This window comes from Anarhichas minor, unplaced genomic scaffold, assembly GCF_050575085.1.
Source record: "Anarhichas minor isolate MPS153535 unplaced genomic scaffold, ASM5057508v1 ptg000095l, whole genome shotgun sequence".
Classification (NCBI taxonomy): Eukaryota; Metazoa; Chordata; class Actinopteri; order Perciformes; family Anarhichadidae; genus Anarhichas; species Anarhichas minor.
This window is the reverse complement of record NW_027466541.1, coordinates 785,736-810,000: the sequence shown is the minus strand read 5'-3', so window position 1 is coordinate 810,000 and position 24,265 is coordinate 785,736. Positions and strand designations below refer to the sequence as shown.

The following is a 24,265-nucleotide window of genomic DNA, read 5'->3' as shown; positions in this document are numbered from 1 at the left end:
CGTGTTAATATCATGAGGTATCTTCCTGTCTCTCTCACAGCTGCACCCAGATCAGCTGGGTAAGAGCGTGAGTCATGTGACTCTGCACATCCAATCAGCAGAGATCAACCAGCACCTGTCTGTCTCTGTCAGCCGCACCAACGGCTTCCTGTTTGTCCAGACCGACAAACCGCTGTATACCCCGCACCAGAGCGGTGAGACTTTAGAACTACAACTCCCACAATGCATCTGCACCAGTCACTGTTTAATCTCTGTGTCTCTTACTAAGTACATATACTCAAGTACTGTGCTTATGTACACAATCAAGGTACTTAGTGGAGTATTTTCACAGTGTGTATTAGTACTTTTACTGCAGTAAATGGCCTGAATACTTCTTACATCTCTCCTGATATTTGATAAATCCTTTATATGTCATTTTTTAAGCTTCTAGTTAATGAAAATTATATCAATATATGTGTGTGTGTTTATGTGTGTGTGTGTATATATGTGTGTGTGTGTGTGTGTGTGTGTTTGTGTGTATATGTGTGTATTTGTGTGTCTGTTTTACAGTCAAATTGAGGGCGTTCTCCCTGAACGAGGAGCTGAGGCCGGCCAATCGCAGCGTCTTCCTGACCTTCAAGGTGAGTGTGATGACCTTCAGCTTCACGTTGATTTCAAAGTCAGAATCAGATCAGTGACCCCCCCCCCCCCCACAGGACCCGGATCAGACCACAGTGGACATAGTGGAGATGATCGATATGAACAATGGAATCCCGTCGATGCAAAACCCGTTCAAGATCCCCATTAAACCAAAGTAAGACCTTTAGACAGCCTGGCTGTATATAATTTCATTAATGTGATTCCTGACTGTTTATACTGTTATGAATGTGATTCCAGGCTGTTTATAATATTAATAATGTGATTCCAGGCTGTTTATAATGTTATGAATGTGATTCCAGGCTGTTTATACTGTTATTAATGTGATTCCAGGCTGTTTATAATATTAATAATGTGATTCCAGGCTGTTTATAATGTTATGAATGTGATTCCAGGCTGTTTATACTGTTATTAATGTGATTCCAGGCTGTTTATAATATTAATAATGTGATTCCAGGCTGTTTATAATGTTATGAATGTGATTCCAGGCTGTTTATAATGTTATTAATGTGATTCCAGGCTGTTTATAATGTTATTAATGTGATTCCAGGTTGGGGATTTGGACCATTGAAGCCTCTTACGCTGATGATTTCACTACAACAGCGAGAGCTGACTTTGAAGTTAAAGAATATGGTAACAACTTATTCAGATATGACTTTAACCAAACAGCTGGTCTAAAGTTCAGCATAATTAAAGAGTAAAATGTGAATTATTAACTGTTCTGTGTCAGTTCTTCCCAGTTTCTACATCCACGTGGAACCAGAAGCTAACTACGTTAGCTACGCAAGCTTCAACCGTTTCAGCTTCAAGGTCTCAGCCAGGTGAAGAAACAGCTGACATCACGTTTCAGATATCCAGAACTCAAAACCACTTAAATGTGTAAATGAGATTAAAGGTGTTTCTCTCAGGTACGTCCACGGAGCTCCGGTGGCTAACGGGGAAATGTACCTCCGCTACGGCTACGTTAGCGGAAAGACTCCTCCGGTTATCATCCCAAGCTCCATCAGAAAAGAGATTGTAAATATATAAAGTCTTAATATAAACATCACTGGGAAATATGTTGTCAATACAACACCTAAGGTTCACTACAGTTCATATACTTCTCTGATATTCTTATTTAAGAACACAAACATATTTTTTACCTTTTTCATGGCCATCATTTCCAATTTGATCATCTTTGAAAGTCCATGTTTGTGTAAAAGTGAGAAGAGCTTATACAAATATAATGTTCATCAAGTTTTTCTTTTTAGAATAATCTTTCATAATAATAATCTTGTTGTGGCTGAATGCAGCCTTAAAGACATGACTCAGGGCAAAAAGAAAACAAACAACACTTTCTGATACGGACAGATTTCATTCTCTATTTCTACTTCTTCACTTCTCATGAACAGCACGGATACATCTTTACCTTTCAGTTTCTGTGTCCTTCAGTTGTCATCTAAAGGTGAAGTGGACGTGACCGTGAACATGGAGAAGGTCCTCTCAAAACACGATGGACCCAAAGACCTCAATAGTCTGGTGGGGAAGTACCTTTACATCGCTGTCCTGCTGCAGGAGGACACAGGTACACACACTTAACCTTTATCCAAGTCTTAAACCTGAGATTAAACCAATGAAAAATTTTAACCTGACATTTAAAATGCTTAAACATGACATGTAAGTCTTAATCCTAGGATTTAGTGTCCTATACCAGACATTAAGAGTCTTAAACCTGATATTTAATGTCTTCAATCTGAGATTTAAAGTCTTAAACCAAACATTTACCCCCCCCCTCCCCCCCATCTCTGTCTCTCAGGTGGGATCACTCAGGAGGCGGAGTTTGCTGCAGTAAAGTTTGTCAAATCACCTTACAGACTGAGTCTGGTATCCACGCCCCCATTCATAAAGCCTGGACTTCCTTATAACATCCAGGTTTGTCCAGACCGTCACACCTGTTCCACCTGATCCACCTGATCCACCTGTTTCAAGAGGAATGTTTGGGTGGAGAATAAAGTTTAATTCAGTGATTTTTTTATGATTTCTCTGCAGGTGCTGGTGAAGGATCACCTGGACAAACCGTTGAGCCGGGTACAGGTGCGTCTGGTGGAGCGCCGGCTGTTCAGACGGGGGATGGACACCGAGGACCTGCCCTGTCCCACCAGCGCCATCAGCCAATCAGACGGCCTCGCTGTCTTCATCTGCAACACTCAGAGTGAAGGAACCCGAGCGTTGCTGAAGGTGAGGAGGAGTCTCATTCATTATTGTTTGTGTTGTTGTTGTTTATGTGCTATATGTTGTGCACTTGTAGTTTTTGTTTATGTGTCTTCTTACTTGTTAAAGTTGACTTATTGTTGACATGCTTTTGTTAACTGTTTACATCTCCTTTAATTTGTTGTTTTTGTTTATTTGTCTTCTTCCTGTTGTTTAGTTGTAAAGTGTTTACTTATTATTTACGTGTTTTTCCTAGCTTGTTTACATTCTATTGACTTATTCTTTTTGTTGTTGTTTATTTGTCTCCTTCTCGTTGTTGACACAGTTTGAGACGGCGGACTCCGTCCTCCCAGCAGCCAGTCAGGCCAGTCTGAGTCTGGAGGCGTTGGCGTACCAGTCTCCAAACCAGCGTTACCTGTACATCGACCCCCCGCTGGCCAGCAGCAGCCTGGAGGTGGGACGCTTCACCAACATCCAGGTGTACTCGGCCACGCCCTCCTACGTGCCCATCAGAGCCCTCAGCTACCTGGTGAGGGAGACACAGCAGCTGATGATGACTCACAGTGTCGGTGTTTGTGTCCTGTTACTGTGGTTACTCATCACTACGGCGTGTGCACCCCCCTCAGGTGCTCTCTAAAGGAAAAGTGGTGGATTTCGGTAGTCAGAAGTTCGTCTCTGGCGACAATATCAAACAGACTCTGAGCTTCGAGGTGACGACCGCCATGGTCCCGTCCATCAGACTGCTGGTCTACTACATCCTGTACGGGGAGGGGACCAACGAGCTGGTGGCCGACTCCGTCTGGCTGAACGTCAGAGGCAAGTGTGTCAATGGACTCCAGGTAACGTTAGTTTACAAGTTTACAAGCTTACAAGTTTACAAGTTGACAAGTTTACACGTTTACACGTTTGCAAGTTTATATGTTTACAAGCTTACACGCTTACAAGCTTACAAGTTTACAAGTTTACACGTTTACAAGTTTAAACGTTGACACGTTTACACGTTTACAAGTTTACAAGTTTACAAGTTTACACGTTTACACGTTTACACGTTTACACGTTTAGACGTTTACAAGCTTACAGGTTAACACGTTTACATGTTTACAAGCTTACAAGTTTACACGTTTACAAGTTTACACGTTTACACGTTTAGACGTTTACAAGCTTACATGTTTACACGTTTACACGTTTACACGTTTACAAGCGTACAAGTTTACAAGTTTACACGTTTACACGTTTACACGTTTACACGTTTACAAGTTTACAAGCTTACAAGCTAACACGTTTACACATTTACAAGTTTACAAGTTTACACCTTTACACGTTTGCAAGTTTACAGGCTTACAAGTTTACAAGTTTACAAGCTTAAAAGTTTACAAGTTTACAAGTTTACAAGTTTACACGTTTACACGTTTACAAGCTTACACTTTTACACGTTTACAAGTTTACAAGTTTACAAGCTTACAAGCTTACATATTTACACGTTTACAAGCTTACAAGCTAACACGTTTACAAGTTTACACGTTTACACGTTTGCAAGTTTACAGGTTTACAAGCTTACAAGCTTACAAGCTTACAAGCTTACAAGTTTACACGTTTACAAGTTTACAAGCTTACAAGTTTACAAGCTTACAAGCTTACACCTTTACACGTTTACACGTTTATAAGCTTACAAGCTTACAAGCTTACACGTTTACACATTTACAAGCTTACAAGCTTACAAGCTTACACGTTGACACGTTTACAGGTTTACAAGCTTACAAGCTTACACGTTTACAAACTTACAAGTTTACACGTTTACAAGTTTACAAGTTTACATGTTTACAAGCTTACACATTTACAAGCTTACACGTTTACACGTTTACAAGTTTACAAGTTTACACGTTTGCAAGTTTGCAAGTTTACAAGTTTACACGTTTACACGTTTACACGTTTACAAGTTTACAAGCTTACAAGCTTACACGTTTACACGTTTACAAGCTTACAGGTTTACAGGTTTACACGTCTACACGTTTGCAAGTTTACAAGATTACACGTTTACAGGTTTACACGTTTAGAAGTTTACAAGCTTACACGTTTACAAGCTTACACGTTTACACGTTTACTAGTTTACACATTTACAAGCTAACACGTTTACACGTTTGCAAGTTTACAGGCTTACAAGTTTACAAGTTTACAAGCTTACAAGCTTACAAGTTTACACGTTTACAAGTTTACACGTTTACACGTTTACAAGTTTACACGTTTACAAGTTTACAAGCTTACAAGTTTACAAGCTTACAAGCTTACACCTTTACACGTTTACAAGTTTACACGTTTACACGTTTACAAGCTTACAAGCTTACAAGCTTACACGTTTACACGTTTACAAGCTTACAAGCTTACAAGCTTACACGTTGACACGTTTACAGGTTTACAAACTTACAAGTTTACACGTTTACAAGTTTACACGTTTACAAGTTTACAAGCTTACACATTTACAAGCTTACACGTTTACAAGTTTACAAGCTTACAAGTTTACAAGTTTACACGTTTGCAAGTTTGCAAGTTTACAAGTTTACACGTTTACACGTTTACAAGTTTACAAGCTTACACGTTTACACGTTTACAAGCTTACAAGTTTACAAGTTTACACGTTTACAAGTTTACAAGCTTACACATTTACAAGCTTACACGTTTACAAGTTTACACGTTTACACGTTTACACGTTTACACGTTTACACGTTTACAAGTTTACACGTTTACAAGTTTACACGTTTACACGTTAGCAAGTTTAGAAGTTTACACGTTTACACGTTTACAAGTTTACAAGCTTACACGTTTACACGTTTGCAAGTTTGCAAGTTTACAAGTTTACACGTTTACACGTTTACAAGTTTACAAGCTTACACGTTTACATGTTTACAAGCTTACAGATTTACACGTTTACTGGTTTACACATTTACAAGCTAACACGTTTACACGTTTGCAAGTTTACAGGCTTACAAGTTTACAAGTTTACAAGCTTACAAGTTTACAAGTTTACACGTTTACACATTTACAAGTTTACACGTTTACACGCTTTCACGTTTACAAGCTTACAAGTTTACAAGCTTACAAGCTTACAAGCTGACACGTTTACACATTTACAAGTTTACACGTTTACACGCTTTCACGTTTACAAGTTTACAAGCCTACAAGTTTACACGCTTTCACGTTTACACGCTTTCACGTTTACAAGCTTACAAGCTTACAGGTTTACAGGTTTACACGTCTACACGTTTGCAAGTTTACAAGATTACACGTTTACAGGTTTACACGTTTACAAGTTTACAAGCTTACACGTTTACAAGCTTACACGTTTACACGTTTACTAGTTTACACATTTACAAGCTAACACGTTTACACGTTTGCAAGTTTACAGGCTTACAAGTTTATAAGTTTACAAGCTTACAAGCTTACAAGTTTACACGTTTACAAGTTTACACGTTTACACGTTTACAAGTTTACACGTTTACAAGTTTACAAGCTTACAAGTTTACAAGCTTACAAGCTTACACCTTTACACGTTTACAAGTTTACACGTTTACACGTTTACAAGCTTACAAGCTTACAAGCTTACACGTTTACACGTTTACAAGCTTACAAGCTTACAAGCTTACACGTTGACACGTTTACAGGTTTACAAACTTACAAGTTTACACGTTTACAAGTTTACACGTTTACAAGTTTACAAGCTTACACATTTACAAGCTTACAAGTTTACAAGTTTACAAGCTTACACATTTACAAGCTTACACGTTTACAAGTTTACACGTTTACAAGTTTACAAGTTTACACGTTTGCAAGTTTGCAAGTTTACAAGTTTACACGTTTACACGTTTACACGTTTACACATTTACAAGTTTACAAGCTTACACGTTTACACGTTTACAAGCTTACAAGCTTACAAGCTGACACGTTTACACATTTACAAGTTTACACGTTTACACGCTTTCACGTTTACAAGTTTACAAGCCTACAAGTTTACACGCTTTCACGTTTACACGCTTTCACGTTTACAAGCTTACAAGTTTACAGGCTTACAGGCTTACAAGTTTACAAGTTTACAAGCTTACAAGCTTACAAGCTTACAAGCTTACACGTTTACACGTTTACAAGTTTACAAGCTTACAGGTTTACAGGTTTACACATCTACACGTTTGCAAGTTTACAAGATTACACGTTTACAGGTTTACACGTTTACAAGTTTACAAGCTTACACGTTTACAAGCTTACACGTTTACACGTTTACTAGTTTACACATTTACAAGCTAACACGTTTACACGTTTGCAAGTTTACAGGCTTACAAGTTTACAAGTTTACAAGCTTACAAGCTTACAAGTTTACACGTTTACAAGTTTACACGTTTACACGTTTACAAGTTTACACGTTTACAAGTTTACAAGCTTACAAGTTTACAAGCTTACAAGCTTACACCTTTACACGTTTACAAGTTTACACGTTTACACGTTTACAAGCTTACAAGCTTACAAGCTTACACGTTTACACGTTTACAAGCTTACAAGCTTACAAGCTTACACGTTGACACGTTTACAGGTTTACAAACTTACAAGTTTACACGTTTACAAGTTTACACGTTTACAAGTTTACAAGCTTACACATTTACAAGCTTACACGTTTACAAGTTTACAAGCTTACACATTTACAAGCTTACACGTTTACAAGTTTACACGTTTACAAGTTTACACGTTTGCAAGTTTGCAAGTTTACAAGTTTACACGTTTACACGTTTACACGTTTACACATTTACAAGTTTACAAGCTTACACGTTTACACGTTTACAAGCTTACAAGCTTACAAGCTTACACGTTTACACGTTTACAAGCTTACAGGTTTACACGTTTACACGTTTACACGTTTGCAAGTTTGCAAGTTTACAAGTTTACACGTTTACACGTTTACAAGTTTACAAGCTTACACGTTTACACGTTTACAAGCTTACAAGTTTACACGTTTACAAGTTTACAAGCTTACACATTTACAAGCTTACACGTTTACAAGTTTACACGTTTACACGTTTACACGTTTACACGTTTACACGTTTACAAATTTAAACGTTTACAAGTTTACACGTTTACAAGTTTACAAGTTTACACGTTAGCAAGTTTACAAGTTTACACGTTTACACGTTTACAAGTTTACAAGCTTACACGTTTACACGTTTGCAAGTTTGCAAGTTTACAAGTTTACACGTTTACACGTTTACAAGTTTACAAGCTTACACGTTTACATGTTTACAAGCTTACAGATTTACACGTTTACTGGTTTACACATTTACAAGCTAACACGTTTACACGTTTGCAAGTTTACAGGCTTACAAGTTTACAAGTTTACAAGCTTACAAGTTTACAAGTTTACACGTTTACACATTTACAAGTTTACACGTTTACACGCTTTCACGTTTACAAGTTTACAAGCCTACAAGTTTACACGCTTTCACGTTTACACACTTTCACGTTTACAAGCTTACAAGTTTACAGGCTTACAAGTTTACAAGTTTACAAGCTTACAAGCTTACAAGCTTACAAGCTTACACGTTTACACGTTTACAAGCTTACAAGCTTACAAGCTTACACGTTTACACGTTTACAAGCTTACAAGCTTACAAGCTTACACGTTGACACGTTTACAGGTTTACAAACTTACAAGTTTACACGTTTACAAGTTTACACGTTTACAAGTTTACAAGCTTACACATTTACAAGCTTACAAGTTTACAAGTTTACAAGCTTACACATTTACAAGCTTACACGTTTACAAGTTTACACGTTTACAAGTTTACAAGTTTACACGTTTGCAAGTTTGCAAGTTTACAAGTTTACACGTTTACACGTTTACACGTTTACACATTTACAAGTTTACAAGCTTACACGTTTACACGTTTACAAGCTTACAAGCTTACAAGCTGACACGTTTACACATTTACAAGTTTACACGTTTACACGCTTTCACGTTTACAAGTTTACAAGCCTACAAGTTTACACGCTTTCACGTTTACACGCTTTCACGTTTACAAGCTTACAAGTTTACAGGCTTACAGGCTTACAAGTTTACAAGTTTACAAGCTTACAAGCTTACAAGCTTACAAGCTTACACGTTTACACGTTTACAAGTTTACAAGCTTACAGGTTTACAGGTTTACACATCTACACGTTTGCAAGTTTACAAGATTACACGTTTACAGGTTTACACGTTTACAAGTTTACAAGCTTACACGTTTACAAGCTTACACGTTTACACGTTTACTAGTTTACACATTTACAAGCTAACACGTTTACACGTTTGCAAGTTTACAGGCTTACAAGTTTACAAGTTTACAAGCTTACAAGCTTACAAGTTTACACGTTTACAAGTTTACACGTTTACACGTTTACAAGTTTACACGTTTACAAGTTTACAAGCTTACAAGTTTACAAGCTTACAAGCTTACACCTTTACACGTTTACAAGTTTACACGTTTACACGTTTACAAGCTTACAAGCTTACAAGCTTACACGTTTACACGTTTACAAGCTTACAAGCTTACAAGCTTACACGTTGACACGTTTACAGGTTTACAAACTTACAAGTTTACACGTTTACAAGTTTACACGTTTACAAGTTTACAAGCTTACACATTTACAAGCTTACACGTTTACAAGTTTACAAGCTTACACATTTACAAGCTTACACGTTTACAAGTTTACACGTTTACAAGTTTACACGTTTGCAAGTTTGCAAGTTTACAAGTTTACACGTTTACACGTTTACACGTTTACACATTTACAAGTTTACAAGCTTACACGTTTACACGTTTACAAGCTTACAAGCTTACAAGCTTACACGTTTACACGTTTACAAGCTTACAGGTTTACACGTTTACACGTTTACACGTTTGCAAGTTTGCAAGTTTACAAGTTTACACGTTTACACGTTTACAAGTTTACAAGCTTACACGTTTACACGTTTACAAGCTTACAAGTTTACACGTTTACAAGTTTACAAGCTTACACATTTACAAGCTTACACGTTTACACGTTTACACGTTTACACGTTTACACGTTTACACGTTTACAAATTTAAACGTTTACAAGTTTACACGTTTACAAGTTTACAAGTTTACACGTTAGCAAGTTTACAAGTTTACACGTTTACACGTTTACAAGTTTACAAGCTTACACGTTTACACGTTTGCAAGTTTGCAAGTTTACAAGTTTACACGTTTACACGTTTACAAGTTTACAAGCTTACACGTTTACATGTTTACAAGCTTACAGATTTACACGTTTACTGGTTTACACATTTACAAGCTAACACGTTTACACGTTTGCAAGTTTACAGGCTTACAAGTTTACAAGTTTACAAGCTTACAAGTTTACAAGTTTACACGTTTACACATTTACAAGTTTACACGTTTACACGCTTTCACGTTTACAAGTTTACAAGCCTACAAGTTTACACGCTTTCACGTTTACACACTTTCACGTTTACAAGCTTACAAGTTTACAGGCTTACAAGTTTACAAGTTTACAAGCTTACAAGCTTACAAGCTTACAAGCTTACACGTTTACAAGTTTACAAGCTTACAAGCTAACACGTTTACAAGTTTACACGTTTACACGTTTAGACGTTTACAAGCTTACCAGCTTACAAGTTTACAGGCTTACAAGTTTACAAGCTTACACGCTTACAAGCTTACAAGCTTACAAGCTTACACGTTTACAAGTTTACACGTTTACAAGTTTACACGTTTACAAGCTTATACGTTTACACGTTTACACGTTTACACGTTTACAAGCTTATACGTTTACACGTTTACACGTTTACACGTTTACAAGCTTACAAGTTTACACGCTTACAAGCTAACACGTTTACAAGTTTACACGTTTACACGTTTAGACGTTTACAAGCTTACAAGCTTACAAGTTTACAGGCTTACAAGTTTACAAGCTAACACGCTTACAAGCTTACAAGCTTACACGTTTACAAGTTTACACGTTTACAAGTTTACACGTTGACAAGCTTATACGTTTACACGTTTACACGTTTACAAGCTTACACGTTTACAAGTTTACAAGTTTACATGTTTACAAGCTTACAAGTTTACAAATTTACAAGTTTACAACCTTACAAGTTTATAGGTTTACAAGCTTACAAGTTTACAAGCTTACAAGATTACAAGTTTACAAGTTTACACGTTTACAAGCTTACAAGCTTACAAGTTTACACATTTACAAGCTTACACGTTTACAAGCTTCCAAGTTTACAAGTTTACACGTTTACATGTTTACAAGCTTACACGTTTACAAGTTTACAAGTTTACAAGCTTACACGTTTACACGTTTACAAGTTTACAAGCTTACAGGTTTACACGTTTACACGTTTACAGGTTTACACGTTTACAAGCTTACAAGTTTACACATTTACAAGCTTCCAAGTTCACAAGTTTACAAGTCTACACGTTTACATGTTTACAAGCTTACACGTTTACACGCTTACACGTTTACAAGCTTACAAGCTTACACGTTTACACGTTTACAAGTTTACAAGCTTACACGTTTACACGTTTACACGTTTACAAGCTTACAAGTTTACACATTTACAAGCTTACAAGTTTACAGGCTTACAAGTTTATAAGTTTACAAGCTTACAAGCTTACAAGCTTACAAGTTTACAAGTTTACACGTTTACAAGCTTACAAGCTTACAAGTTTACACATTTACAAGCTTACACGTTTACAAGCTTCCAAGTTTACAAGTTTACACGTTTACATGTTTACAAGCTTACACGTTTACAAGTTTACAAGTTTACAAGCTTACACGTTTACACGTTTACAAGTTTACAAGCTTACAGGTTTACACGTTTACACGTTTACACGTTTACAGGTTTACACGTTTACAAGCTTACAAGTTTACACATTTACAAGCTTCCAAGTTCACAAGTTTACAAGTTTACACGTTTACATGTTTACAAGCTTACACATTTACACGCTTACACGTTTACAAGCTTAAACATTTACACTTTTACCAGCTTACACGTTTACACGTTTACACGTTTACAAGTTTACAAGTTTACAAGCTTACAAGCTTACACGTTTACAAGCTTACAAGCTTACACGTTTACACGTTTACAAGTTTACAAGTTTACAAGCTTACACGTTTACAAGCTTACAAGCTTACACGTTTACATGTTTACAAGTTTACAAGTTTACAAGCTTACACGTTTACACGTTTACACGTTTACAAGCTTACAAGTTTACACATTTACAAGCTTACAAGCTTACAAGTTTACAGGCTTACAAGTTTACAAGCTTACAAGCTGACACGTTTACACATTTACAAGTTTACACGTTTACACGCTTTCACGTTTACAAGTTTACAAGCCTACAAGTTTACACGCTTTCACGTTTACACGCTTTCACGTTTACAAGCTTACAAGTTTACAGGCTTACAAGTTTACAAGCTTACAAGCTTACAAGCTTACAAGCTTACAAGCTTACACGTTTACACATTTACAAGCTTACAAGCTTACAAGCTTACACGTTGACACGTTTACAGGTTTACAAGCTTACACGTTTACAAACTTACAAGTTTACACGTTTAACAGTTTACAAGTTTACATGTTTACAAGCTTACACATTTACAAGCTTACACGTTTACACGTTTACAAGTTTACAAGTTTACACGTTTGCAAGTTTGCAAGTTTACAAGTTTACACGTTTACACGTTTACACGTTTACAAGTTTACAAGCTTACAAGCTTACACGTTTACACGTTTACAAGCTTACAGGTTTACAGGTTTACACGTCTACACGTTTGCAAGTTTACAAGATTACACGTTTACAGGTTTACACGTTTACAAGCTTACACGTTTACAAGCTTACACGTTTACACGTTTACTAGTTTACACATTTACAAGCTAACACGTTTACACGTTTGCAAGTTTACAGGCTTACAAGTTTACAAGTTTACAAGCTTACAAGCTTACAAGCTTACAAGCTTACACGTTTACACGTTTGCAAGTTTACACGTTTACAAGTTTACGCGTTTACACGTTTACAAGTTTACACGTTTACAAGTTTACAAGCTTACAAGTTTACAAGCTTACAAGCTTACACCTTTACACGTTTACAAGTTTACACGTTTACACGTTTACAAGCTTACAAGCTTACAAGCTTACACGTTTACACGTTTACAAGCTTACAAGCTTACAAGCTTACACGTTGACACGTTTACAGGTTTACAAACTTACAAGTTTACACGTTTACAAGTTTACACGTTTACAAGTTTACAAGCTTACACATTTACAAGCTTACACGTTTACAAGTTTACAAGCTTACACATTTACAAGCTTACACGTTTACAAGTTTACACGTTTACAAGTTTACAAGTTTACACGTTTGCAAGTTTGCAAGTTTACAAGTTTATACGTTTACACGTTTACAAGTTTACAAGCTTACACGTTTACACGTTTACAAGCTTACAAGTTTACAAGTTTACACGTTTACAAGTTTACAAGCTTACACATTTACAAGCTTACACGTTTACAAGTTTACACGTTTACACGTTTACACGTTTACAAATTTACACGTTTACAAGTTTACACGTTTACACGTTTACAAGTTTACAAGCTTACACGTTTACACGTTTGCAAGTTTGCAAGTTTACAAGTTTACACGTTTACACGTTTACAAGTTTACAAGCTTACACGTTTACATGTTTACAAGCTTACAGATTTACACGTTTACTGGTTTACACATTTACAAGCTAACACGTTTACACGTTTGCAAGTTTACAGGCTTACAAGTTTACAAGTTTACAAGCTTACAAGTTTACAAGTTTACACGTTTACACGTTTACAAGTTTACACGTTTACACGCTTTCACGTTTACAAGCTTACAAGTTTACAAGCTTACAAGCTTACAAGCTGACACGTTTACACATTTACAAGTTTACACGTTTACACGCTTTCACGTTTACAAGTTTACAAGCCTACAAGTTTACACGCTTTCACGTTTACACGCTTTCACGTTTACAAGCTTACAAGTTTACAGGCTTACAAGTTTACAAGTTTACAAGCTTACAAGCTTACAAGCTTACAAGCTTACAAGCTTACACGTTTACACGTTTACAAGTTTACAAGCTTACAGGTTTACAGGTTTACACGTCTACACGTTTGCAAGTTTACAAGATTACACGTTTACAGGTTTACACGTTTACAAGTTTACAAGCTTACACGTTTACAAGCTTACACGTTTACACGTTTACTAGTTTACACATTTACAAGCTAACACGTTTACACGTTTGCAAGTTTACAGACTTACAAGTTTACAAGTTTACAAGCTTACAAGCTTACAAGCTTACAAGTTTACAAGCTTACAAGCTTACACCTTTACACGTTTACAAGTTTACACGTTTACACGTTTACAAGCTTACAAGCTTACAAGCTTACACGTTTACACGTTTACAAGCTTACAAGCTTACAAGCTTACACGTTGACACGTTTACAGGTTTACAAACTTACAAGTTTACACGTTTACAAGTTTACACGTTTACAAGTTTACAAGCTTACACATTTACAAGCTTACACGTTTACAAGTTTACAAGCTTACACATTTACAAGCTTACACGTTTACAAGTTTACACGTTTACAAGTTTACAAGTTTACACGTTTGCAAGTTTGCAAGTTTACAAGTTTACACGTTTACACGTTTACACGTTTACACATTTAGAAGTTTACAAGCTTACACGTTTACACGTTTACAAGCTTACAAGCTTACAAGCTGACACGTTTACACATTTACAAGTTTACACGTTTACACGCTTTCACGTTTACAAGTTTACAAGCCTACAAGTTTACACGCTTTCACGTTTACACGCTTTCACGTTTACAAGCTTACAAGTTTACAGGCTTACAAGTTTACAAGTTTACAAGCTTACACGTTTACAAGTTTACACGTTTACAAGTTTACAAGCTTACAAGTTTACAAGCTTACAAGCTTACACCTTTACACGTTTACAAGTTTACACGTTTACACGTTTACAAGCTTACAAGCTTACAAGCTTACACGTTTACACGTTTACAAGCTTACAAGCTTACAAGCTTACACGTTGACACGTTTACAGGTTTACAAACTTACAAGTTTACACGTTTACAAGTTTACACGTTTACAAGTTTACAAGCTTACACATTTACAAGCTTACACGTTTACAAGTTTACAAGCTTACACATTTACAAGCTTACACGTTTACAAGTTTACACGTTTACAAGTTTACAAGTTTACACGTTTGCAAGTTTGCAAGTTTACAAGTTTACACGTTTACACGTTTACACGTTTACACATTTAGAAGTTTACAAGCTTACACGTTTACACGTTTACAAGCTTACAAGCTTACAAGCTGACACGTTTACACATTTACAAGTTTACACGTTTACACGCTTTCACGTTTACAAGTTTACAAGCCTACAAGTTTACACGCTTTCACGTTTACACGCTTTCACGTTTACAAGCTTACAAGTTTACAGGCTTACAAGTTTACAAGTTTACAAGCTTACAAGCTTACAAGCTTACAAGCTTACACGTTTACACGTTTACAAGTTTACAAGCTTACAGGTTTACAGGTTTACACGTCTACACGTTTGCAAGTTTACAAGATTACACGTTTACAGGTTTACACGTTTACAAGTTTACAAGCTTACACGTTTACAAGCTTACACGTTTACACGTTTACTAGTTTACACATTTACAAGCTAACACGTTTACACGTTTGCAAGTTTACAGGCTTACAAGTTTACAAGTTTACAAGCTTACAAGCTTACAAGTTTACACGTTTACAAGTTTACACGTTTACACGTTTACAAGTTTACACGTTTACAAGTTTACAAGCTTACAAGTTTACAAGCTTACAAGCTTACACCTTTACACATTTACAAGTTTACACGTTTACACGTTTACAAGCTTACAAGCTTACAAGCTTACACGTTTACACGTTTACAAGCTTACAAGCTTACAAGCTTACACGTTGACACGTTTACAGGTTTACAAACTTACAAGTTTACACGTTTACAAGTTTACACGTTTACAAGTTTACAAGCTTACACATTTACAAGCTTACACGTTTACAAGTTTACAAGCTTACACATTTACAAGCTTACACGTTTACAAGTTTACACGTTTACAAGTTTACACGTTTGCAAGTTTGCAAGTTTACAAGTTTACACGTTTACACGTTTACACGTTTACACATTTACAAGTTTACAAGCTTACACGTTTACACGTTTACAAGCTTACAAGCTTACAAGCTTACACGTTTACACGTTTACAAGCTTACAGGTTTACACGTTTACACGTTTACACGTTTGCAAGTTTGCAAGTTTACAAGTTTACACGTTTACACGTTTACAAGTTTACAAGCTTACAAGCTTACACGTTTACACGTTTACAAGCTTACAAGTTTACACGTTTACAAGTTTACAAGCTTACACATTTACAAGCTTACACGTTTACAAGTTTACACGTTTACACGTTTACAAATTTACACGTTTACAAGTTTACACGTTTACAAGTTTACACGTTAGCAAGTTTACAAGTTTACACGTTTACACGTTTACAAGTTTACAAGCTTACACGTTTACACGTTTGCAAGTTTGCAAGTTTACAAGTTTACACGTTTACACGTTTACAAGTTTACAAGCTTACACGTTTACATGTTTACAAGCTTACAGATTTACACGTTTACTGGTTTACACATTTACAAGCTAACACGTTTACACGTTTGCAAGTTTACAGGCTTACAAGTTTACAAGTTTACAAGCTTACAAGTTTACAAGTTTACACGTTTACACGTTTACAAGTTTACACGTTTACACGCTTTCACGTTTACAAGCTTACAAGTTTACAAGCTTACAAGCTTACAAGCTGACACGTTTACACATTTACAAGTTTACACGTTTACACGCTTTCACGTTTACAAGTTTACAAGCCTACAAGTTTACACGCTTTCACGTTTACACACTTTCACGTTTACAAGCTTACAAGTTTACAGGCTTACAAGTTTACAAGTTTACAAGCTTACAAGCTTACACGTTTACACGTTTACAAGTTTACAAGCTTACAAGCTAACACGTTTACAAGTTTACACGTTTACACGTTTAGACGTTTACAAGCTTACCAGCTTACAAGTTTACAGGCTTACAAGTTTACAAGCTTACACGCTTACAAGCTTACAAGCTTACACGTTTACAAGTTTACACGTTTACAAGTTTACACGTTTACAAGCTTATACGTTTACACGTTTACACGTTTACACATTTACAAGCTTATACGTTTACACGTTTACACGTTTACACGTTTACAAGCTTACAAGTTTACACGCTTACAAGCTAACACGTTTACAAGTTTACACGTTTACACGTTTACACGTTTAGACGTTTACAAGCTTACAAGCTTACAAGTTTACAGGCTTACAAGTTTACAAGCTAACACGCTTACAAGCTTACAAGCTTACACGTTTACAAGTTTACACGTTTACAAGTTTACACGTTGACAAGCTTATACGTTTACACGTTTATACGTTTACAAGCTTACACGTTTACAAGTTTACAAGTTTACATGTTTACAAGCTTACAAGTTTACAAATTTACAAGTTTACAACCTTACAAGTTTATAGGTTTACAAGCTTACAAGTTTACAAGCTTACAAGATTACAAGTTTACAAGTTTACACGTTTACAAGCTTACAAGCTTACAAGTTTACACATTTACAAGCTTACACGTTTACAAGCTTCCAAGTTTACAAGTTTACACGTTTACATGTTTACAAGCTTACACGTTTACAAGTTTACAAGTTTACAAGCTTACACGTTTACACGTTTACAAGTTTACAAGCTTACAGGTTTACACGTTTACACGTTTACAGGTTTACACGTTTACAAGCTTACAAGTTTACACATTTACAAGCTTCCAAGTTCACAAGTTTACAAGTCTACACGTTTACATGTTTACAAGCTTACACGTTTACACGCTTACACGTTTACAAGCTTAAACATTTACACTTTTACCAGCTTACACGTTTACACGTTTACACGTTTACAAGTTTACAAGTTTACAAGCTTACAAGCTTACACGTTTACAAGCTTACAAGCTTACACGTTTACACGTTTACACGTTTACAAGTTTACAAGCTTACACGTTTACACGTTTACACGTTTACAAGCTTACAAGTTTACACATTTACAAGCTTACAAGTTTACAGGCTTACAAGTTTATAAGTTTACAAGCTTACAAGCTTACAAGCTTACAAGCTTACAAGCTTACAAGCTTACAAGTTTACAAGTTTACACGTTTACAAGCTTACAAGCTTACAAGTTTACACATTTACAAGCTTACACGTTTACAAGCTTCCAAGTTTACAAGTTTACACGTTTACATGTTTACAAGCTTACACGTTTACAAGTTTACAAGTTTACAAGCTTACACGTTTACACGTTTACAAGTTTACAAGCTTACAGGTTTACACGTTTACACGTTTACAGGTTTACACGTTTACAAGCTTACAAGTTTACACATTTACAAGCTTCCAAGTTCACAAGTTTACAAGTTTACACGTTTACATGTTTACAAGCTTACACATTTACACGCTTACACGTTTACAAGCTTAAACATTTACACTTTTACCAGCTTACACGTTTACACGTTTACACGTTTACAAGTTTACAAGTTTACAAGCTTACAAGCTTACACGTTTACAAGCTTACAAGCTTACACGTTTACACGTTTACAAGTTTACAAGTTTACAAGCTTACACGTTTACACGTTTACACGTTTACAAGCTTACAAGTTTACACATTTACAAGCTTACAAGCTTACAAGTTTACAGGCTTACAAGTTTATAAGTTTACAAGCTTACAAGCTTACACGCTTACAAGCTTACACGTTTACACTTTTACACGTTTACATGTTTACACGTTTACACGTTTACAAGCTTCCAAGTTTACACGTTTACACGTTTACAAGTTGAGACGAATCATGAAGAGAAAGGTATAATATTCTGTTTTCCCGGCTAAATACACTGTCCCCACGTATGTCCTGTGTTTTTCAACTGTTTCCTGGAGAAAGGGGGGTCAGACACGGGATTTCACTTTAGGCGAATCCGTTTTTACGCTTGGTTACGCACGGTGCATTTATGATTTTTACTGACAAACAATTCTGTCAATCAACACCAGCTTACGCCCAGTGTTTTCCTGACACTCTTCCGCATCTAACAAGGTGTCATACTCTGAAATTGACCAATCAGAGGCTGAGATACAGCCACTCACACACATGAAGCCTGCAGTCAGACGAACAGCTGGAACAGCTGGTTCCAAAATGACAATTTTGCTTGACCTCGCCTGACCTCTCTGTACTAAAACCTCTCTAACTTTGTCCTGCTTCACTTCATCAAAGCCAAATTGTTTAGGGACTCCTGACACGTGCTATGATGTAGGAGTGTTTTTAGGCTTTCAGCTGCATCATTCCAAAGAAATAATAACAATAAAGGGGCTTTTTTTCAGGCGAACCTGAAACCTTTCAATTTCAGCTGTGTGCCATCCTCATTTGCTCTTAACCAATAACATATATACAATATTTACACATCTGAACAAATCTCACAAGTGTTACCTGTATTATAACATCAACATTATTAAAATAGACCTTGTAGTTAGAGAATTACAGTATTTTTAGTATGGGTATGCTATTTTCGAGCAGAGGCCTAAAAATAGGGCTAAAGTAACAAAGATATATAATGTTATTCAAGACAAACCATGTAAACCAAGTAAACTCAGTGCTACCAGTGCACTGGTGGCTGGAAGATGTACTGCAGTGATACTGCTCAGTTACAACTACAGCTATGCGCGCTATCACAAAATATTGAAAAAGTAACCAAAAATCGATAAGAGCATTAGCATCAATAAAATCCTAACGATACCGACAGGGTGAGGTAGATTTATAGCTCAGAGTAAAATTTCTCCACACCAGATGGATGTGTTTATTTATAATCTCCTAGTTGCTGTGTTTACATCTTCCATTTATAAAAAAGATTATTTGTACTTGTACACTCTGTAAAAAGTATGTTTTCTAATGAATGTTTGTGTGTCAGACTGATCTGTCGTATCGTAGTCGAGTCTACAAACCGAAGGAAAACCTCCGGCTGGACATACGGACCAATCAGGACGGTCTGGTCGCTCTGTCTGCTGTTGACTCCGCCCTCTACGCGCTGCGACCCAACTACAGGGACCCCGTGACTATGGTAACACAGACATTTTGTTTACAGTATAACTTAATAGATGTCTTTATGTGAAGTGCTATGAAACGGCAGTAACAGGAAGTACGGTGGCCTGCAGGTTCTGCGTCACCTGGAGCAAAGTGACCAGGGCTGCGGCGGTGGCGGCGGCAGAGACAGCGCAGACGTCTTCCAATTGGCCGGCCTCACCTTCATCACCAACGCCAACGCCCGCCCATCAACCAGCAGTACACCGATCAATCAATCAATCAATGACGAATAACAGTCAGTGTTTTTGAAATGGTTTGATTTATGTGTGTGTATGTGTGTGTGTGTGTGTGTGTGTGTGTGTGTGTGTGTGTGCAGTTGAGGCGTGCACAGCATCCGTGCGTCCAAAGCGAGCTCTGACTGAAGAGCAGAAGACAAAGAAAGGTGAGACTCCACCTGTCACTCGCTTCTCTGGAGGTCAAGTTCACCTGTGAACCTTTTCGTGTTGGCTGCAACTTATGACCCAAACGTTTCAGCCAAAACCCAGACAAAAGTTCTGCACACAGTTTACAAGTGTACAAGTTTACAAGTATACAAGGTTACAAGTGTACAAGGTTACAAGTTTACAAGTTTACAAGTTTACAAGGTTACAAGTTTACAAGTATACAAGGTTACAAGTTTACAAGTTTACAAGGTTACAAGTTTACAAGGTTACAAGTTTACAAGTATACAAGGTTACAAGGTTACAAGTTCATATTTATAAGTTTATTGATGTGTTAGGTTGTGTTTAAAATGAAGCTGGTGTCACTATGTTTTCTGCAACGTTACAAACTACAGCATCGTTTCATTCCCTACACTGGACCAGAGACATTACGTCACTATAACAGTAGATAACAGTGTGTCTGTCCGTCTGTCCAGCGGAGAGTTACGGTCCACGGAAGACCTGCTGTGAACAGGGTATGAGGTACATTCCAAAGAGTTTGAGCTGCCATAAGTTCGCCCTGCAGAAAGTCAGGAAACACGCTCCCTGCAGACAGGCCTTCAGAGCCTGCTGTGAGTTCCTCCAGCAGAACCTGGACCAGAACCAGGACCTTGTCCTGGGACGCAACGGTCAGTCCTGAAAACAACACCAGTCTTCTTTGTTTTATGGATGTTTTATTGTGCAGAACTTCCTGCAGGATTTTTGCCTAGCCTGTAACACTAGTGTGTGTGTGTGTGTGTGTGCATTTGTGTGTGTGTGTGTGTGTGTTTGTGTGTGTGCAGCGATGGGTGCAGAGTTTGACGTGGCTCCTTCTCTGGTCCGGAGCTACTTTCCAGAGAGCTGGATGTGGGAGGTGCAGCGTGTCAGGTGAAACAAATCAAACACACCTGCAAATCTGTTTGTTTGGACCAGGAGACAACCTCCAGTTACTAAAGGATACTAAAGTGTGTTAAAGCTGCATTCTCTCTAGTGTCCACCAGGGGGCGACTCCTCTGGTTGTATAGAAGTCTATGAGAAAATGACTCTACTTCTCTCTTGATTTATTACCTCAGTAAACATTGTAAACATGAGTTTATGGTCTCAATCTCTAGTTTCAAGTCTTCTTCAATACAGCATGATGTTCATTTAGTACATTATGGTCCATTTAGAGTCAAACAGACCATAAAGCAGGGGATGCTTTAGGGCGGGGCTACACGGTGATTGACAGGTCTCTACCAGAGACATATACAACGTCTCTACGTCACTCCTCCTCAGTCCAGATATGGTCACTTCCTGTTCACTGGTTCCATAAAAAACAAGATGGCGACGGCAAAATTGCTGAACTCGATCTGAACTAATAGATTCAGGTCGACTTCAGTCTGACTGAAGTCGACCTGAATCTGAGTTCTGATCAAAAGGACGCTGCAGGACGTTCATATCTTGTCTCACCGCGTTCAGTACAGAGGACGTCTCTGATCGTCTCCGTCTTTGTGTCTGTAGTTCGGGCCAGTTGTCGGTCATCAGGCCTCTACCAGACTCTCTCACCACCTGGGAGATCAAGGCAATCGGCATGTTCAACAACGGTGAGTTATCCTTCACGTTTAACATCACGACCTCCTCTCCTCCTCCATTTAAAATGTCTATTCTCCCACTTCCTTCAGTACCTGTGTCTCTGCATCCTTTCTTCAGCAGGTGTCTGAAGTATTTAAACGGTGCTGATTAAACTGTTTCATGAACAGTTTCAGAAGCAGGTCTACATAGATCTCTGAGCTTTGAACTAAAGTGGTGGCTAGCACTATCGGCTCACAGCAAGAGGGCTCCGGGTTCAATTCCCGGGCTGGACGGCCCTCTTGTGTGGAGTTTGCATGTTCTCTTCTGACTTCATGAGCTTCCACAGTCCAGAGAGGTTCATTGAATCTCTAGCTGTGAGTGTGAGTGTGAATGGTTGTCTCTATCTGTCAGATCTTCTGGATATCTATGAACTGTCCAGGCTTTACCCAGCCTTCTCAGCTGGGATCAGCTCCAGCTGTCTTTCTGATATGGAATATTTGTATTGATCCTTATATTCATTGCTCCTCCAATGAATCACCACCTTAACATGGTGGATGAGATTTTGTGCCCAGTGACCCTGAGAGCTGTGTTTTCGGGGGGCAATAGCTCCTGGTAGGGTCTCCTAAGGCAAAGTGGTCTCAAGAGAGGGGCCAGACTAAGAGCGGTTCACTGACCCTTGATGAATCAGCTGGAAAAGAGTTGTCACACCTTGCCCGACAAAGGTAAACCGGGGCTTCCTCCTGGGGCCAAACCTGGGGCCAGGCCTTGACACATGGGGCCCGGCCAGGCGCAGCCTGAATAAACTTCAGGGAGCCGCTGCCCTGTGGGCCCACCACTCGCAGGGTTAGGCATTGGGGTCAGGTTCAAAGTGAGCCGGACGGCAGGCAAGGGCGGGGAACCTATAGGTGTACCGGCCCCGGCATCGCAGACTAGCTCTAGGGACGTAGAATGTCACCTCTCTGGCGGGGGAAGGAACTGGAGCTGGTGAGGGAGGTGGAGCGGTACCAACTAGATGCAGCTGGGCTCACCTCTACGCACAGCACTGGTTCAGCAAACCAAACTCTTCTTCTAGAGTTGCCCAGGCTGAGAGGTGCCGGGTGGGTGTGGAGATACTCACCATGCCTTCTAGAAAGGGCGCCGACTGAGGACTCATCAACGCTCACCTGGTTCACGATGGAGAGACCTGCAGGAAGGTGAAGCCTGATCTGAACACAAGTAGTACTTTGTTGTTGTACTTCTGTGCTACTCATGCATTGACCACAACAACCACCATGTTGGAGCATTGTGTGTCTCTACGTGTGTGTTGATGTGTGTGTCTCTACAGGTGTGTTGATGTGTTGTGTGTCTACAGGTGTGTTGATGTGTTGTGTCTCTACAGGTGTGTTGATGTGTTGTGTCTCTACAGGTGTGTTGATGTGTTGTGTCTCTACAGGTGTGTTGATGTGTTGTGTGTCTCTACAGGTGTGTTGATGTGTTGTGTCTCTACAGGTGTGTTGATGTGTGTGTCTCTACAGGTGTGTTGATGTGTTGTCTGTCTCTACAGGTGTGTTGATGTGTTGTGTCTCTACAGGTGTGTTGATGTGTTGTGTGTCTCTACAGGTGTGTGTGTTGCGGAGCCGGTCCAGGTGTCGGCCCGTCTGGTCCTCAGTGTGGACGTCCCTCTTCCTTATCTGGTGGTCAGAGGAGAACAGGTGGAGCTGACGGGCTCCGTCTACAACCAGCAGGCCGACGCTGTCACGGTAACAACACCAGACTACATGTCCCATGATCCTCTGCCTGTGGCCACCTAGTTTAGTTTACTAATAACTCTGGTCTCCTCCTCCTCCTCTTCCTCCTCCTCCTCAGTACTGTGTGACGCTGACAGCTGGTCCAGCGGTGTGTCTGCAGCAGTCCCACCCTGTTGCTGGGGGGGCGGGGCTTCACTCAACCTCCTGCAGCTGGAGCCCCCTGTCTGCTGGGGGGTCTGCGAAGGTGAGCTTCACCCTGCTGGGTCTGGAGCCTGGAGACCACGTCCTGACCTTCACCCTGAAGACCCCCCGAGGAGGAGGAGGAGGAGACGTCCTGGTGAAGAAGCTGAGGGTGGTGGTACGGATGAGTTTTATATTGAAGGTTTTATGAAAAAATGCTCCGTAAATATACCAAAGAACAAACCAGGAGAGTCTGT

The 24,265-nt window shown here is 38.5% G+C and overlaps 1 protein-coding gene across 1 annotated transcript in view; it reads left to right on the top strand.

Annotated features, from left to right (window-relative positions):
* Nucleotides 1-24,265, top strand: part of c5 (complement component 5) — a 38,354-nt gene that overhangs the window by 2,182 nt on the left and 11,907 nt on the right. The window contains 19 exon segments of the mRNA XM_076082510.1: nt 41-194; nt 550-620; nt 696-793; nt 1,187-1,269; nt 1,367-1,457; nt 1,545-1,653; nt 2,068-2,200; nt 2,432-2,547; nt 2,665-2,853; nt 3,152-3,355; nt 3,453-3,665; nt 19,980-20,129; nt 20,224-20,350; nt 20,469-20,534; nt 21,009-21,200; nt 21,354-21,438; nt 22,051-22,133; nt 23,701-23,840; nt 23,947-24,186. Of these exon segments, the coding sequence (XP_075938625.1) occupies nt 41-194; nt 550-620; nt 696-793; nt 1,187-1,269; nt 1,367-1,457; nt 1,545-1,653; nt 2,068-2,200; nt 2,432-2,547; nt 2,665-2,853; nt 3,152-3,355; nt 3,453-3,665; nt 19,980-20,129; nt 20,224-20,350; nt 20,469-20,534; nt 21,009-21,200; nt 21,354-21,438; nt 22,051-22,133; nt 23,701-23,840; nt 23,947-24,186 (2,544 nt within the window).